The sequence below is a fragment of the Molossus molossus genome, unplaced genomic scaffold, assembly GCF_014108415.1.
Source record: "Molossus molossus isolate mMolMol1 unplaced genomic scaffold, mMolMol1.p scaffold_m16_p_8, whole genome shotgun sequence".
Lineage (NCBI taxonomy): Eukaryota > Metazoa > Chordata > Mammalia > Chiroptera > Molossidae > Molossus > Molossus molossus.
Genome location: NW_023425402.1, coordinates 102,279,607 through 102,299,253, shown reverse-complemented (window position 1 = coordinate 102,299,253; position 19,647 = coordinate 102,279,607). Strand labels below are relative to the sequence as shown.

At 40.3% G+C, this 19,647-nt stretch overlaps 1 protein-coding gene across 1 annotated transcript in view; it reads left to right on the top strand.

Moving 5' to 3' along the window:
* IPCEF1 (interaction protein for cytohesin exchange factors 1) overlaps positions 1-19,647 on the top strand; it is a 162,893-nt gene that overhangs the window by 65,456 nt on the left and 77,790 nt on the right. The window contains exon 3 of the mRNA XM_036247901.1: positions 11,258-11,307. Within this exon, the coding sequence (XP_036103794.1) occupies positions 11,284-11,307 (24 nt within the window). The 5' untranslated portion in view covers positions 11,258-11,283. The remainder of the gene's footprint in view (positions 1-11,257; positions 11,308-19,647) is intronic.

Here is a 19,647-nt window from a genome sequence, read left to right as displayed (position 1 = left end):
GGACCTCTTTGTTTTGCCCATGGGAGGAATTAGGAAAGGGCTTGGCAGGTTATTTCTGATGCACGTGGTTTCAGATGGAGTGTTGGGACAGGAGGATTTGTTTCCAAGATCACTATTACATCTACATGTCTGGAGCCTTGGTGTTTCCTTGCTTTTCCTTCTCCCCATGTCGCTTCAGTCCTCTGGGACTGTCCACATGGTTTGGCTTCACAACATGGCAGCCTCGAAATAATGGAGTTTTATAAATGTCTTCTGCCTTCCCCTAGAACAAGCATTCCTCTTTCAGATCTAAAATTCTATGAATTAGAGTCCACGAGCTCATATAAATTACACTTAAACATATCCATTTCATTAAAAAAAATTTAATATGAAATGTTAACACAATCACATTTTAGTAATATGGAGTAAAGAAAAAAGAAAAATGATGATTCCTTATTTTGATGCCAGACTTTTACTTTTGAGGTTAGATGAAGTTATCCAGGACCGTGGGAAGGTGGCAGGTGCGTATATAGTGTGATGAGAGGACGTGGATATAAAACAGTGTGGTGTGTAGGTGAGATGTGAGTGAGAAAGCAAGTATGAAATGAAGAGTGTCAGTTGGCCACAGGAAGATGGGCAGACCACAGGAAGCTGGCTGGAAAAAAAAATTGTCAGTGGCTTTACTTAATTAAAAGCAAGAATAAAACAACCCAAAGACGAATGGAAACTCTCACACGCAAAGTCTATAAAGGGATGGAAACAAAAAAATAAGCACATGTGTTCAGGGAAAGGTGAACTGAAGTGGCTGGCCAATCACATTCTAACTTTTGTATTCCCAGAACTTTATGTCGTAAGCGTCTAATTAAAATGCAAATAAAAGAGAAAAAGACTTCCTTTACAAACAAACATGAAACATTCTTTTGTAAAACTTAGATTTCTTGGTTTATTGTTCTAGTTGTTTAAAAAAATGCTCTACTGAAATAAAAAGAATGTTAAATGAGGGAGTCAGAATGATGTTTTGATCTTTGGTCTCAAGCTAAATAATGTACTTACATGCTTGTCCACTAGGTGTCTCTTTGCTTACATGTTATAATTCGAAAGAGCTAATGTATTACTGAAGGCAATAGTTCACATGGATTGTGTCAACAAATGTCTCAGTTTTGGGCGATTTAAGAATGACTTTAATTTAATAGTTCTTCCTAAAGAAATAAATAGATGTGTCCTGGCTGCACCTCTCACTCTTCCTTTAGAAATGTGGGAGACATTAACACAGAATTGTCAGCAGATGAAAAGTCAGGTACTTGAACCAGGGTTGCTGGCAGACTGAAATGGATAGACGCCTTAAATTTAATAGCCTGACCATTTAGGATTCCGACCAGAAAATCAACTGCACTTTATTTCTGACTGAAGCCTTGGCAAGGAGGCTCAATTCCGAAACAAACTGCATTTGGCTTTCCAATGTCTCTGTCTAGGAGCTTTATGCCTTGCTGATCAGACCCTTCAAAACACCCAGTGACGGTTGATCTGTGGTCCCATATGTAACCCTTTGTGTACAAGGTATCAAGTACTGTGAGTCACATAAGGCCCTTCTGAATTGTCCAAATTTGGGAAATAGTTTATCCACTCTAACTTGTCTTAAAGTAGAGGCAGGGCCGATATGTAAGTCAACAGATATTTATTAGATGCCCATTGGATGCCTGACCGGGAGCCTCTACGAGAATTATTGGACTCATTCATTCTCTAAGAATGTAATGGAACTTACTTACTGTTTGCAAAAACATTTAGCGCACTGCTAAGGAGAAGTTGAAAAGGCAAAACTTACTGTAAGATAGCAATTTTCAACTATTCTCATCTCGTGGCACACCTAAACTAATTACTAAAATTCTGTGGCACACCAATATATTTTTTGCTGATCTGACCAAAAAATAGGTATAATTTAATTTGTTCACACCTACAGCTATTGATGTGTTGGCTGTTGTCATATTTTTATTTGACAACCTAAGGAAAAAGAAGTCAGTGCCCCTGAGTAAATGGTCAGGTACCGCATGTTTTAAAAATTCTTACGGCACACGGGCAGAAAATTGCTGTTATAATAGATATATCTGCTAATGTCCAAAGGGCCCTGAACTTGGAGTTTGAAAACTGGAATTCAAATTCTGACCTTATAACTTGCTAGCTCTGTAAATTAATTACTCCCCCTGCTCTCTGTGTTAGCTTTTTCGTTTGTAAACGCACAGGTAAATGTACTTGACAGAGTTGATGTGAAGTTGGGAAACAGTTTGCAATGATTCCGACACATATCGTCATGAGAGCCCCCAGGAGAAGTCAGTCTGTTCTTGGTGAAGCAGACTTCCCATTATCAGGCACAGCAGTTAGTTCCTTATGGGCTCCGCCTCTCCTGTCGGAACAGGCCTTGGGGACCACCTTTGCAAATTCATAAGCCCCATTAAAGTGATATTTCCCAATGAAAGAGCTAACCAATCAAAAGAGGGATTTTAGTTCCAACTTCAGAGCCATGGGTGCAAACAGTAGCCGGCTCTTACAGTGGTTCCCTTCCTCTGCCTACCTTCTGGCCAGCAACGGCCCTGAGGTGGGACTTACTCACCTTCATGTGAAGTGTGTTCAGCAGAAGGGTGTTTGTCTAAACTGCATTCAAATGATTGGCTGCCTCAGAGCAGTGCACACACGGTCCAGACCTCACAGGCTTCCTCGGAGCAGTGCACACACGGTCCACACCTCACAGGCTGCCTCGGAGCAGTGCACACACGGTCCACACCTCACAGGCTGCCTCGGAGCAGTGCACACACGGTCCACACCTCACAGGCTGCCTCGGAGCAGTGCACACACGGTCCAGACCTCACAGGCTGCCTCGGAGCAGAGCACACACGGTCCAGACCTCACAGGCTGCCTCGGAGCAGTGCACACACGGTCCAGGCCTCACAGGCTGCCTCGGAGCAGTGCACACACGGTCCAGGCCTCACAGGCTGCCTCGGAGCAGTGCACACACGGTCCAGGCCTCACAGGCTGCGTCGGAGCAGTGCACACACGGTCCAGACCTCACAGCCTGCGTCGGAGCAGTGCACACACGGTCCAGGCCTCATAGGCTGCGTCGGAGCAGTGCACACACGGTCCAGACCTCACAGCCTGCGTCGGAGCAGTGCACACACGGTCCAGGCCTCACAGGCTGCCTCGGAGCAGTGCACACACGGTCCAGACCTCACTGGCTGCCTCGGAGCAGTGCACACACGGTCCACACCTCACAGGCTGCCTCGGAGCAGTGCACACACGGTCCACACCTCACAGGCAGAAAACGTGCCATCTTTCACGGACAGAAAATATAATCGCTACCCATGTGGAGAAATTCAGAGTTACAAATTGCAGAAAGGTAAGGGCCATCTGACTTGGCCTTTCTTGTCTGGCCCAGTTTAGCACACTGTATGTACTCTCACTCCGCAGGCGGGGCTGGAGAGAACTTAGGAATCCGGCGTTGTTGGGTATGGGCTCCCATTGTAGGGAGCCAGGGTGTGCTCGTGGGGCAGACTGTGGTGGACCTAGCCAGTGACACTCTGCCTAGGAGCTACCAGTGCTCCCCGTGACCTCGTCACTGGCCTGGAGGTCCTATGCCTCTGTAGCGTCTCGGGGCTAGTACGAACCACGAGGCGGCTCCTTGGGTTCTGACCACAAGTCCCTTAAATGGAACCTAAGCACAACGGTAATCTGGACCTCAGAGTGCTGGCTCCATCCTGGAAGTTCTGTGGGTCTGTCACCTGCCTAGGAGAGGAGGCAGGTACGATGCAGCTCTTACTGCACTGGTGCCCAAGGCTGCTGCTAACGTGTGTGTGTGTGTGTTGGGGTATGTGCAAGTATGTTTTGCCAGGCTCCTGCCTGTATAAATAATTCGAATACCCAAAAGTCAGAGTGTTAGCCAGCTTCTGGAAGCCTGGTAGAGCAGTCAGGGCGTGGCATCTCATGACTGACAATCATGAGAACAGAAAGCAATATGCAGATCATGTACCATAGTAACCTACACTGGAGACTTACATAATCTTATTAACCAAAGTCATCCCAATACACTTAATAAAAAATGAAATAAATATTAAAAATAAAAAAGAAGACAGAATCAATCCCATAGAGATGAGAGCTGGTGCTCTTCAGGTATCTGGTTGACTCCTCGCTCAGGTGAGGAGAAGGAGGCACAGGGCACACTTGGGTGACACCCTGCTTTGTCCTCGGAGCAGATCAGCAGGGCCTACTTGCCCAGGGTGCAGACCAACATCTTTGACATTTTGGGTGCCGGATGGCAGACCCCTCGAGACCAGAGAAGCCAGCTAGTGCTGTTGGGTGCGGGTTCTCCCAGGGAAAAGAAGCGGATTGTTCCAGATCCCTTGCAGTTTGCCACTTATTTGTTACTATGGTAAAATGGTCCTTTCTAATTAGAGATTGGCTGTGGCTGAAAGAAGAGTTTTTCCCCCTTAGATTTGCGGAGTTTTATGTCTCAGCCTTGACTGACAGCTTACGTGGGAATGCACGAAAAAAAGCAAGGAAGGAGCCTGCCAGTCTCCGTAGATGATGTATCACAGTATTTAGTGGTGTTAAAAATGAAGTAATTTTAACCATCATAGTTTCTGTTGAAAAAAAGCCGTAGCATGGACCCTGAGAGCATTATGCTAAGTGAAATGAACAAATCAGAGAAAGACAAATACTATATGATTTCACTTATAGGTAGAATCTAACGAATAAAATAACAAACAACATAGAAACAGACTCATAGATACAGAAAAAAGACTGACAGCTGTCAGAGGGGAGGGAGGTTGTGGGGCTGGGTGAAAAGGTGAAGGGATTAAGCAAAGCAAAAAAACCCCAAAACCCTAGACACAGATAACAGAGTGGAGATTAGCAGGGGGAGAGGGTGTGGGGAAAATAGAAGAGAGTAAGAGAGGGTAAATGGTGATGGAAGGAGACTTGACTTGGGGTGGTGAACACACAATACGATACACAAATGATGCATTATAGCATTGCACACCTAAAATCTATAATTTTATTATCCAATGTCACCCCAATAAATTCAATTTTAAAAAAAGCTGTGGCGCATGAAGCCATTGGTCAGTTCATCCTCACAGTGGACAGACATCAGCAGAGCAATGCAGCGAATGAGTGGAATAAAAAAGAGAAAATAAATTAAAAAGAAAGAATGAGACTATTTTAAAGCATGTAATAAGTGAACTGGAATCAGAGTGACAAGAGAGCTTCCATTTAAAAGGAAAAATGTTGAAATAATTTGGATAAAGCCATTTTTCACTTTCATCCACTTTCTGGGTAAAGCAGCAACCTCAGACGACCCCCACCCCATCCCTCACCGGGCACCTGCTCACCAGGAGGTCACCTTGCCTTTTGCTTTCATCTCTCCAGTTTTCCCTTGACAAGAGAAACCTCCTGCTAATTGGCAAAACTAACGGATTATTTCTGTCCTTTGCTCATCTGGATGAACAAAGATGAATTTTCTCCCCCGCGCCCCATGGCATTGCTTTGACGGACTATCACTTCATAGAACATGCTGCTTATAGATGATTCTCATTGCTCATTAAGTGCACACTTTGCTGCCTCGTGTCTTACTAGCTTCTGAGGATCCAGACTTCTGCTTCAAGACTAACCAGAGCTTTCTGTTTCCTCTGTAGCTGTTGTTTCTGGATTAAGACTAATTTATATTGTTTGTCTGTGTTCATGAACTTCCTATAAGTCCATTTGTTGCTCTGAGAATGTCTTGTCAAATGCTAGAATTGTAATTTTAAAGGATAAACATGCAATGATTAATCTCTGGGTTTTAGTTCAGAGTTGCAGAGCCTTTTCATTTAAGGCTCTGTAAAAAGGGGAATAAACCTAGCTCACAGTTTATTTCAATTAGAAAAGTTATCTCTATTTCACAATAAATTGTCTTCTTTTTATTTTATTTACTTTTATTGTCACCCAAGGACATTTTTCGATATTTTGTTCCGACAGAATAGGAGGGAGAGAGAGAGAGAGAGAGAAACGTCAACATGAAAGGGACACATTGAGTTGTTGCCACCCGCATGACCAACCAGAGCTGGGGACAAGCTGCAAGTGGGGTACGTGCCCTTAGCGGGAACCGAACCCGGGTCTCTCTGGACTGAGGGCTGACGCTCTAACCACTGAGCCAAACCGGCCAGGGCAAATTATCTTCTTTTTAAAAACCGTGAAAATGTTAGACATGATGCTCATTTTCCTGCATCATCCTAAAGGTTATAATGTCTACTAGGGAATAATCAAGGCAGTTACTTTTTACAGTTGAACCTATACCTCCCTTCAGTGAATTTGTTATAGTTTCAAAAAAAAAAAAAAATACTAGTTCTACTAGCATTGGCCTTCCTCATCAATAGAGCATGTGTTGCATATTGATAGTCTCGGTTTATCTTCTCGTTTTGAAATTACATAGGACTGGAGTCCATATTTCTGACTTCACTAACTCACAAGACAGTTTCTAAAATAATTGCCAGAATACACTTCCATTTTGTTTGTGCTTAAAACAAAACGGAATGATTCTTCACCAGTGTCTTAGTTCAGGATGCTGACATAAAATACCAAAAGCTGGGCGGCTTCTCAACGACAGAAATGTGTTTGTCATAGTTCTGGAGGCTGCAAGTCCACCATCACGGGCCGGCCCAGTCCTGGTGAAGCCTTGTCCCGGCGCAGCCCGGGTCTCTCCATGGCGCCCTCACCTGGAGGAGGGGCTGTGGCGGGGCTCTGGCCTCTTCTCAGGGCACTAACCCCACCGGGGGCTGCACCCTCAGACCCAATTCCCTCCCACGGCCCAACCTCCAAACGCTATCACACTGGGGATCGGATTGCAACATATGAGCTTTATTTCATTTTTCAGAGGGGGGACACAAACATGTTTTTAGTCCTTAACCACCAGTATAGATTAAGGAAAGTCTCTTTTTTTAAAAAAAAATAACGTTATAATTCATTTGATAATAAAATGTGTTTTCCATTTTTCAGTTACAGCGTTTATCAGAATCCATTTTAGTTCATATCAAAACTTCAAAAAAATTCATACACTCATTGTCTTGGCTGAGTCTCATGGCATGGGTATGTTAAATTGTGCTTTAAAGAAGGTATCGATCTCAAATATGACCGAAAAAGCTATCCGCTTAAACTCTGAAAGAGGCACTAGAAATGTTGCTGGGAGAGTAGTTAGGGAGTTTAATCAACCTTGAAGTGTGGAAGCTATTTTATTTGATGAAACCTGTTATCACACTTGCTCAAACCCTTTAGTTGTATGCTAATTCCATTAGGAAAAACATGTTCTATAACAAAGCTATTTCTAAGTAATTGCTCCCGTTGAAGGTAATTGCTACCACTCACCGAGCTGGTTTCCCATATGATATTTCATTTAATTCCCACAAATATCCTAGGAGTTGGTTATTATTATTTCTGTTTAATAGATGAGGCATCTGCTGTTCAGAGAAATGAAATAATTTTCATAAGTTTCCATATTTAACAAGTGGCCGCGTGAAATCTGTTTGACAGATCTGTGTGTAAAGCAATCTTAAAATGTTGTTTTGGGTGGTATTGCTATAAAATTTGGAAACCCTGTGTTCTCACTTATACTTTAAATTGTCGTTTAGAGTTTTAGTCCTATGTTTAAGTAATCGTGAAAGATGTAATTTCTGGCATATTATAAATCTTGATAGTAACAAAGTTTAGATTCTCTTTAGCTATAACCTATGCAATAAAAATATCAGAGATTTAATATGTCCCATTATTTTTTTAAAAAAGTAATCTTTGGAGTTTAAAATTGTACATTGCTCTGCCCCCTCCCCCCCGAACTCATAGTTTAATTTCACTGCCCCCTGGGTTTTATCTAATTATATATTTATGCTTGAAAATATTTTATTGATAATTCTATTATACACTTCAACAAAACATGCATTTTTTTCATCTTATTTCTACCCATTTTCTCTTTGAGGAAAGTCTAAAGTCACCGCAGTTTCATTTCCATATCCTGGGAAGGAGATTTTTCATGGTATATTTATAACAGCAATATTCCACTAAGCGAAAAAAGTTAGAATGCATAAGTTTTCTTTATAGAAACCGATAAAAAATTTAATGCTTTTATTGTTTGCATTTTAAATTCATTTACTGAACAAATATCTATTGAATCATTCTGTATACAAAATGGGGGTACAGCAATGAACAAATAAACGAAGTAAGACACAGGCCTACCCTCAGGTAAGTTCTGCTAGAGTGGGGAGCCAGATGTTAGAGAATCAATCGCAAAATTAATAATTTAATACAATTATGAGAATGTCTAGGAATAAAAGATAAGGTGCTAAGAGAGCATATAAAAGGGGATTGATGTCTCAGGATGAGGGAGCACTTTCTTGACTAAGTTATATTTGGTCTAAGGGCTGAAAGATTAGATGGTATAAGCCATCTGGGGTGAGGGTTGTTGAAGAAGGGTATGTACAAAGGTTTTGAGATTGGTAGAAACACGTTTAAAGATTTTTTAAAAAGCTAGTAAGTCAGGGAAGTTGAAAGAAAGACATGGAAATGATCCAAGGTGGGGTTGGAGAGGAGACAGAGGCCAGGAAGGACAGAACCTTCCTTGCAGGAGATTTTCATGATTTTCTTTATCTCAAGACTCAATGGCCATTGTAGAGATTTAAAAGCAGAGATGTATAGTCATGTGCATTGGAAAAACATCACTGTGGGCAAGAAAGAAAACTGGAACATCATCTAGGATGTTCATGGGTCCGAGAAGGAGGTGCTGGTACTTTGGACTTGGGTGGTAGCAATCCAGCCAGGGAGACCGGTCCACAGCATCACAGTACAATACTGCACATACTGTGGAAATACTTAGGGACTATGTCCTGCGGGAGATTTGGGGGAAGCCAGGATGGTACTGTGATGGTTAATAGAGCATGATTTGGAGTCTAAGTTTGAATTCAGGAATATTCATTTACTAACTTTCTTCTCTAAACTGCCTAAATTGTCTCATTTAAGATATGGGACTAATAATAGTATATTATTCATAATGTGGTCCTAACAAGCATATGGCATGATATATAAAAATCATCAATCGGCCAGGCACATAGTAACTGCTTAAAAAATGTAATAACTTTAGCTCTTTCATTATTACAGGGGAGAGGCTGATCAGCCATCCGATAGAATCAGGAAAAGTGACACAGTGATAGTTTATATCACATGTACAGGGCATGTATAGTTCACCTCTAATAAATTCTTGGTTAAGTAATAAATGTTTTATGACAATGTAATAATTTATTACGTTTTTTATATGTTAAGCCCTGCAATGAGCATTCTAAAAATATTATCTCACTTAATTCTTATCTGGTTCTAAGAAGGAAATATTTTTATTATCCCCATTTCACAGACGGGAATCCTGAGACCCCAAAATATCAGTTCCTTGCTCAAGATTCCACAACAAATGGCCAAGCTGGGATTTAAGTCAAGTCCAGACCAATCCAATACTTAGATCTTAACTGCTACACATTCTATAAGCTGCTTCTTTTCTTTTAGTTTTATTTATTGGGTGACAATGGTTAACAAAATTATACAGGTTTCAGATGCGCGGTTCTACAACACATCATCTGTACACTGTACTGTGTGTACACCACCCCAAGTCAAGTCTCCTTCCATCTCCATTTATCCCTTCTATTCCCTCTTCCCTCCCCCCCCCTCCCCGCAATTGCCTGTCTATAAGTTGCTTTATCTAAAAGTGCTGCTGAATTCAAAGTAACTTTTGCTTATTGTGCTTTTGCTCAATCAATGCATACTAAAAATATATTTCTATAAAGAGTAAAAAATATTTATAGCATTTTATCTGAACATTTTTATTTTATAAATGAAAAAAAAAATACATAGCCATGGCTGAGTGGCTCAGTTGGTTGGAGCATCATTCTGTACACCAAAGGGCTTTGGGTTCAATTCCTGGTTAGGGCGCATACCTAGGTTGTGGGTTTGATCTCTGGTCAGGGAGCTTACAGAGGATGGCCAGTTGATGTTTCTCTCTCTCGCTAAAAAAATCAATAGAACGTATCCGTAGGTGAGGGTAAAAAAATACATAGGGGAATAAAAAATAAATTACTGTTTATTTAAACTTTCATAGATAATTTCTGCACACTTGCTGTAAATATCTTCAGAATTCCCCCCACAATGTATTGATGTATGAGTTATACACACACACACACACACACACACACACACACATATATTTCAATCCTCACCCAATGATATTTTTCCATTTATCTTCAGATAGAGTGAGAGGGAGGGAAGGAGAGAGAGAGAGCGACATCAATGTGAGAGAAACATCGATAGGATCAAACCCACAACATCTTTAGTGTTGGGAGGATACTCTAACCAACTAAGCTGCCTAGCCAGGGCTTAGTGTATTTTTTTAAATAAACAAATTGAATTAAGTGAATTAAATCAAGTAAAATAAATTAATTAAATGTATCAGTTTTTTAAATTGTGGGGTTTCTCTGGCATTTTACAAATAAATTCTATTCATAATTATACAATAAAAATATGGCATTTTGGGACATTAAAAAGAGGTATTCATTCTTCAAAAGTTGGGAACCACCTGTGTCAGAAATAAAGTCACACAGACTATGGATTTGTGGTGTCACCAGGAAGAAATTGACAGGTTTTCTGCTTTGGGGAGAGTTTCACTGGCTTGTGGATGTTTGACAGGTTTCTTGCTTGTCAAAGTCTGAAAATATGAGATTTTTTTTCTTTTTGTTTTCATCTGCTTTTCTTGAAACCACAGAGTTTCTTGTTTTTCAGGTAATCCACTACAAAGTGTAACACATCAAAAGTGGATCATCTCCATATGAAAGTTGGGACTTCAGAGGCAGAAGAATGAGCTGTATTTTTGAAATTGTTCAGTTAATGGACCCAGAATAATAGTAATAAATCCAATAGTTCCACATCTTACGTTGTTCATCAGGAAAATATGTTTACTTTTCAAAAATATGATTATATATCATACAATAATAAGTACAGACGTAATATTAGACTTGAAAGAATACTGGCAAATGTGCAGATAAAATTCTGGCTTATTTTATAAACACAGTTTGTTTATTGAGTTGTGTATTAAAAGGCCATTTAATGAATTGCTTTTATTGTGAAATTTGTCACTTGAAATAGAAATGCCCACCACCCCTGCCCCCAGGTCAAAGAGATGCATGTTTCTATGAACAGTTTAATCCCACATTTATCTGAAATCTCTTTCCTCTTCTAGCTGTTTCTACCCATTTGGAATCATACATGGCTTCAGATGGCAATGCTCTCGTAAGTACCCTTTGGAAGGCTCTGGATTTTAGATATTAATCGTTAGTTTGATAAATGAGTAAAGAAACTAGACACGCTGATTTTAAGTTTGACTACGTAGTTATTGTCTTTCACATTAGTCACATGGGATTTAATGCTCCTTTGATAGATTTCAAGGGTTCCTTATGATCACCAAGTGTTTGTTTCAGACTCCTACCTTGTTCCTTTTAAAGATCAACACACATCACCATGATTTTAATGTCCTGCACACAAATCATTTCTGTTTTAAATTAACTATGGTACTAGTGCAACCTGTCATGCAACCTCTATGGGTTCAAATTCTGTTAATTATTACACTGACATTGTAGGTTTCTTGTAAGATAATTTTGTAGCCATAAATTTGTCTCAACTGGTAAGTCAACTGAGCACGTCTATTATTTCTGATAGATGACAAAACTTAAGCAGGGGACATGGGGACATCGATATAAGCAACGTGAGTTTCTACAGGAAGGGGATCGGGGCCGTGGGGGACTGCATGTGTGTGTCTTCTAGTGACCTCAGGAGAGATCCATAGGTTAGAGTTTTTGGAGTAGAGCCAAAAGCAGAATCAGAAATAGGGTGTTGAGAGGATGTAGGATAGACTTCCTGCCAAATAGGGAGCGCGAACACTGGCTTCCTGCGGCAAAGGAGAGCATGGCTGTCAAGGGAGGGTGTGGTGCCAGCAGGGGGAAATTGAACTGGACAGCTCCTGGAAGGTACACCTTACTAAAAAGCACGGCGGGGGAAAAATTATCTGCTTACTTTCACAATTTCAAATGCCAGAAATAGAGAAGGCAGTGAGAACACTTTAATTCTGATGCTAATTTTAAATGAGGCAAAAGAGCTTACTAGTGATAAAAAGTGGTGGAAACTTTGGGAGACAGGATTGCTGAAAACTAAAAATGAAAACATGAATTACAGTCAGTTTTGTACCCTAGGAAATGAAACCATCTAAAACTTGCAGAAAAGGAAGTCTGATCTGTTGGATGCAAATGGGTGGGTGTTGTTCCATAATAAAAATGTGAATAATCACAACAAAGGTAGAGAAGAACAACGAAGAGAATAAATGTTGTCGCAATGGGAGAGTCTTGCCAAAATTAGATACCAAAGCATATGTACAGGATGTTAAAGGAGGCTCCTATGGTCAAGGGTAAAAGCAAACAGATTTGTAAAAAATAGAGTCAGAAAGACTAAAGTTCACAGTATCCAAAGTTTATAAAAATTTTTAAAAAGAAAAATGCATATGATTGATTGTAAGCACACGTGTACATATTATATGGGAAAAATGAAAAGGTAGAATTAGGACTGTTGGATTCTTGAGAAAATTAATGCTTTCTTCTATTGCTTCTCCTTTTTCATGGAAAGAATGTTTAAGAAGAAATGGAAATTAAGAAAATAAGACAACACCTAAGCACTTCAAATTAACAAATACATTCATTCAATCATCCATCCATCCACTGAAACATTCTTTTAATGTTCACTGATGACATCCCCTGACTCTATCAGGTATCAGCCACAGTGCTAGGTAGGAACTGGAGATTTGTGACTTAAAACACGTTGAAATCACCACATCTTATTAAGAAAGCATAATGCCGGGTATTGGAACAAAGACTGCAGATGTGATTATCTAAGGACTAACATATCATCCATATAATTCTCACTCTGAAGCGGTCACCATTGTAACATGTCACCTGCTTCTCCTTGAACCTGGGCCCATGTGGATTCTGTTTTCATTGGCGGGAACTCTGGCTATTTGCGGGTCATTCTTATTTCAGGAGCCAACCTCCACTCTTAGATTCAATCAGCTCAGCTCTCCCTGTGCGCATATTTACCTGTTATTTTTGTCTTACAGCCGAAGGGGCTGGGCGGTACTGCTTAACATCCCTCTTAAGCATTTCTTCCAGCTGTTTTTCAGTGGTTACCCTACTTTATCTTTCCATTCAGAAAATTAGTTCACTTTTCTGCTGTCATTTGTTCCCTAAATAAAATGTAGCACAGGAGACCTATTTTTGTGCTAGGTAGTTTCGGTAAGCTTGACACATTTGACCTATCACATCGTGAATTACACTTCATTTCCACTCAACTAACATTTATTGGGCTATATGTGTGTGCCGAGCATTGCTCAGTGCTGGGGCATGAAGACGAGGAGCTTACCACCTGGTAGGGGAAGGGCAATATATGGAAGGCAGTTGTGTTGATTCTGACCTGATAGTTATGGTTGAGGTTGGCATGGTAAATGGTGCAAATAAAACGGCTCATAAAATTTGATGCAAAGCATTTGAAATTTCATTATACGTGTGGCAGAATAGCATTGCTCTTTTCTTGTTAAGCTGAATTGTTTACTACTTGATAGTATTCTTTTCTGTCCTCTGAAGGGGAACAGCAAACTTTTCAAAAGTAAAACTTCACATAGAATCAAAGGTATTAACTCACCAAGTTCTGTTGGTTTCACCTCCTAAATATTTTTCCACCTTCACAGACACAACGCTTCCCTCTGCCCACTGGGCTCTTTGCCTCTACAGCTGCTGCCCTCCAATCCACTTGCCATGCAACAGCCAGAGAGAATTTTCCTAAATGCCTATCTGATTATGCCACTCACCTGCAGACATCTGTTCAATGGCTTCCCATTGGCGTGTGGGTAAACTTTTAACTTTCAAACCTAACTTTCGAGGGTCCTGCATGATGCGACTTTGCTATTCTGAATGTGGTTCTCCCCCACACTCTGTGGTTGGTGTCTACTGGATCGTACTTGCCTGCTCTACCTGATCCTCGTATGCTCAGGTCTTTATCACACACGTCTTTGTTTGTATCAACTCGTGGGGTGCCCTTCCTGGCTCCCCAGTTCTGGGTCAATGCTTTAATGAGCTACATTACAGCACTTCGCTCCGGACCTTATTATCCCTGTTGAGTTCTATGTCGTCTGTGTTTGACTGGAATCTGTGTGAGAGCGTGCTTGCCATTGAATCTCTAATTTTTGACACTGAGTAATTTTTGCAGTACCTGGTGGCTGAATGAACAAAAACCATAATTTACCAAATTGTGATCTGAAATAAAGAATCAACCTAATCACTTTAGAAACTGGTCTTAGCTTGTTGGGAAATCTTCAGCATGATTAGATTTGGTCCAGTCCCTAAGCATCTCTAAACATCCAATTGTGTAGTCCTTGATACTTTATAAGACTTTCTGTACACCACACTGTGGTGGTAACCAAGTATTATACACCAAATCAGTATTGCTTCATTTTCTTTTATGATTAGTTTCTCATGTAAATAAACAAACCAATACAGAGAGATAAATAAATAACAACCAGCATATATGAATCTGAAAAGCTTGATTAAGAAAGCTCTCTGGTCTCAGATTTTAGCAACAGTGTTTTAGCTAAGAAAGGAAAACAGCCTTGAATTAAAGATGACAAGGCTCAGAGGGAATGGGATACATTATCTTTTCTCCTGTTGCACATAATTCTTTTACCTAAAGCTTCTGAGATTTCTTACTTTCACGGATGGCTCTCGTGGGGAAGAAATGTCAGAATTATCTTAGATCAAAACTTCATGACAATGTTTGCTCAAGAATCCTTTTCGATGAAATTCCTCCATTAAATATTGCCTGCAAATAAAATGTCAAGGAAAAACTTTTTCCAGAAACAAGTCTCTGTGTGTAAATCATGGTTTCTTTGCTTGGTTTTCAAGACGGGGAGGGGCAACTCTCTGTGAATGGACATGTACTTCTAGCGCTGTGGTTGGGTGACCTGCGGGTGCCTGGACGGTCATCTCTGAGATGATCAGTCTAACAGCAAACTGGTACTTGTCATGTTTGCCTCACAAGAAAGTTCAGAGTTCTGCTTTCATTACTCACAGAACATGTATTGCCCAGGCTTTATGTGTCCTGTGTGCAGTGAAAAGCCCAGACATGATTCAAGCCTCATTGGGAACCTGCTCTGCCCATCTCCACGCCCATGGCATGTGTCTCAGGGATATGGTGATATTCAGAGATGGAGTGAGGAATATTTATTTTCACCAACTGAAAACAGCTAAAATTTTGGCTTGTTTTTTTTAGGCTACATCAACATAAGTCTATGCCGAAATGGCTGAGCCAATGATGCTGGGCATAAACATGCCACACAGCTCAAACTTAAGAGGCTATTTAACATATTTGCTGTCCCAAGTAAGACTTCAAGGGGAGAGGTGCATGCCAGCTGCCTGGGGAATAGATTACAGGGTAGGGGCTTGTTAGCTACCACTGGAAAACTCCTGACCCTCCTCCCAGCCCCCCTTCTCCGCCCCCATGCATTGCTATGTTTGGATTCCAGATTCTTAGTAGTTGGAGGATATGGTTAAAACAGGATGCTGGAGAAAGCTACTGTGGTTTTTGAGGAAATAGCATTTTAGATAGAAGTAGAGATTTGCTCAGCACAAGTCCATTTCACCTTCAAGGAAATACCAGAGTTTGACTCTCCAGGTGGGTTCAAATTTACTGTCAGTTAATCCCAGGGGCTTTTCTCTAAGTATGTGGTGCTTTGGGGGTGAGAAGGGTGATGGGCCAACTTTTATGTCGCTTCACTCTGCTGATGTTATTTACTAGAGAAGGCATTTGTCAGCTCTGAATAATCAAGCAGTAGATGGCTTTTCAGATGTTTGTTAAAGCTCCACTTGTACAAGTACTTCTGGTAAGGCATCATAGAAAGTAAACATTGGTGGAAGACACAGTTAATCTGTTGGTAAGTATTCACTGAGTGATTTCCAGGTGTCAGGCATTCGGCTAGGTGCTAGATTTTGAAGTAATGACAAGTTCAAGACCATCAATTCTATCTTGAAGTCTTGGGCAGACTTTGACTGTAAACAGGTATCATCATTAAAATAAAGAATTGATAAGAGATTTGATAAACTTTGAAAAGTGGCATGATGGTGTCAATGTTGAGATAGCAGAAAGGACCTGTGTGAGGTCATGCACAGGTTCCGGGTTGGACCACTGGGGGGATAATGTTACTACCATGTATGTGCCACACAGATGTATAAACAAAACAATTAAAACATGCATTTCAGAGACACCGGCAAAGCATTGTGGGAATACAGATATCAGAAGAAGCAGAGAGTAACACAGTGTTAAACAATAGGCTAGGAGTCCAACTGGCCTGAGTCCCAGTCTTGGCTCTGCTACTAGTTAGTGTGATCGGAGGGGAAGTTACTTAACCACACCAAGATGGAGTTCCTCATTTGTGAAGAAGGAGATAAAAATGACATCTACCATAAAAATATTTGTGAGATGTTATTATTTAATTATTACAGTGACTATAAATAAATAATACTGAATGAATATAAAATTATTATAAAGTTAACTGCCTTCTAAACTCCAAGAAGGCTTTGTGATGGAGGTGGTATTTGATCTGGGTCTAAAAGGATGAGTAAGGATTAACCAGATGCAAAATAGGGGAAATAAGGGAAAGGAATAAAATTCAAAAATATGACGTTGGTAAAGTACTGACATTTCTGCAGACTAGAAAAAACTTGAAGGTGTCAGGAGAGGAGGTGAACAGATGTCTTGGTGGCATATTGAGGCCACTATGAGCAGGGACCGTGACTTCAAGATGGAACCTTATAAATGAAATGACTGGCTTCCCTTCAGTAATGGTCCTATGAGTCCACATTTTCACTTCCCATTCTGTTGCATACGTAGAGCAATGATAGACAATTGGAAACAGAAAACCAGAAAAAGCACAATCAGGCTGGACAACGGTGGTAATCATCTCTGTGAATGAGAAGTGAAGCAAGCATGACTGAAGCTATGGACCTGATGAGCTCCTTGACTTGGGGCAGGAAGGAGTTTACCTCCTGGCCTAAGGCAAGGAGGTAAAAAATGCTCCACTAAATGAGGAGAGCTACTTCTCGATGACAGTGGTAAATGGGGGCTCCCTCACTTGTGAAAGGGCTAAAGATGAAAACAGTTATCAAACCACGGCTTAGGGTAGCACAGTTAGCCACAGATAGAGACACAGTCCCCAAATCAGGAACTGAATTTAGTCACCAGCTGGATTAGGGACTGGGTGTGCAAGATTTTCCATGATAGCCTCAGGGCATAATTGTAGAAATGGTAACAAAGAGAGAGCCAGGAAAAGGGAGGGAGGGAAGAAGGGGGAGAGAGAGAGAGAGAGAGAGAGAGAGAGAGAGAGAGAGAGAGAGAGAGTTCGCTCTTCAATTTATAATTCTGCAACTTTAAATTCCAAGACATTTACAAAATGCTAAGAAAGACAGAACAGAATAAAACATTCAAGGATAACTTTATTGTATGTGAAATCAGTTTTCTAAAGCCTGAACGTTTAGACGGTTGACTGAGCAGTTTTCCACACTGTGTTTGTTTATTCAATTCCCATTCATTCCCAACCCACTGGAATTGGTCTTCTAGCCCAACCTGACAATGAAGCTATTTTTGCCAGGATCTCTAATGAACTCTTCCTTTCTCGTTCATCCTGGGAACATTTGAGGGTTTGGACTCACCTTCTCTTGAGTCTCTCCCTCACTCCCATGACAAACCCTCTCTGGATTTTGTTTTTCACTTGCTCTTCTGCTCAGTGTCCTTGGAGTCACCTTTTCTACTGCTTCTGTGCAACATTTTAATCTTCCTTTTGATTCTGACTTCTGTCCTTTGTCATTCTACACATCTGGGTGATCTTATTCAAACTCAAAACTTCTATCCTCTGTACACTGATCATTCCCACTTTTGCATCTTTATTCTAGATTTTCTCCAAATCCTTAGACCCTTAAATACTGTACATACTATTTCTCCTTGTGTACTTTATATGCACATCAAACTCAATATGCTTACTACTGAACAAATATATATATATTTGTGTGTGTGTGTGTGTGTGCGCGTGTGCACATTCTCACTAGTGCTGTCATTTATTCAGTTGTTTAAGTGAGAAACCGAGATTTGCTGGCTTTGCCCCCCCCTTAGTGTCCACATTCTAACTGCCTTCTCTTCATCCTCACCTTCCTCTCCCTAGACCTGCTCCCTTCTTTTGTCCTTCTCCCCCAACTTCTCTCCTCCACTTTCTTCTTCCCCTTCTTTCCAGTCCTCCTCCTTTTATTCTTCTATAGAAGATGCCATTGCATTTAGCTTCCCCTTGAACTCCAGCCCTTGCTTCCCTGCCCTGCTCCTTTATACAACACTCACAACAAAGGCTACTACTTGGTGAGTTTTATTTGCAAAATCAATGTTTGCATTTTGCCATTGACTTTTGTGAATGTAGGCAAACTACTAAAACTCCATTTGCTTCAATTTCCTCTTCTGTAAAATGGGACTAAGAATAGCACCCAAGCAACAAATGTGAGAATTTGTGAAAAGACTCAGAGCAGTGCCTGGCACAGGGCAAACATTACACGAGTATAAACTTTATATATATTTCTCAACTGTCGTTGTTTTCTATTATTGTCTACTATTATTAGAATGTCTATTATCTATCTCCATTTTTCCTTACTAGAGATTTTTTTAAATGTTCATTTTGAAGTAATATTTAAGGTAGGTAGTCATCTGAAAAAAGTAAGCAAGTTTTCATAGGCAAAGTTTTAATAATTAAAAACTTTATAATTCCCTCTAAAAATTGAGTTTAATTTTCTAGGAAGGAGTAAAGATGTTTGTGGGGGAAAAGTGTTTGTGGAAAAACATCCTTAAGATTTGCAACAACTAGTGTTGGTCTAGCTCTAAAATATTTAGGAAATTTTGTGACTTAGTTCAAGTTTTGGTAATGTGGCTTAAAATTTAGAACAGTGTGAGGCTTTAAATCATGGAAATTGGGTAAATGTTACAAATCAGGGCCCAATTAGCAGCATATCCCTGTATAATTTTGCTAAAGACCAGGATCGTTATGAAGTTTGATGTAATAAGGACTAGCTTACTGTGAATTTTAATGTAGCAGGATGGTAAATTGCACCTGAAAGATTTAACAATTACTATACAAATTAGAAGTCAGTGTAATAATGACCCTGTAACCTGGGTATTAGTAACATCATTCAACATCAAAAGAGGTCCCTTTCTCTATTTTGTACTTGTTTCTTTGTGTGTTAGGGATCAAATGCTTTTGTTAAACAATCTTAAAAAGTGAAAGAAAATCGATCCTTTCACAATCAAAACAAAAGACTATATAAAAGAAAAATCTCTCCCCCCCCAATTTTAGAAGCAAGTGAGGACAACTTCATAATTTTGAGTAATTTTTTAGTTGTCCCTGTAATATCCCAATGGGAAGAAAATAGTATGAGAAAAATATCTTTCTAGGCCCTAGATTATTGTTATGAGAAAGATAACTCCCCTGTTGGAAAACTGTCTCATAAA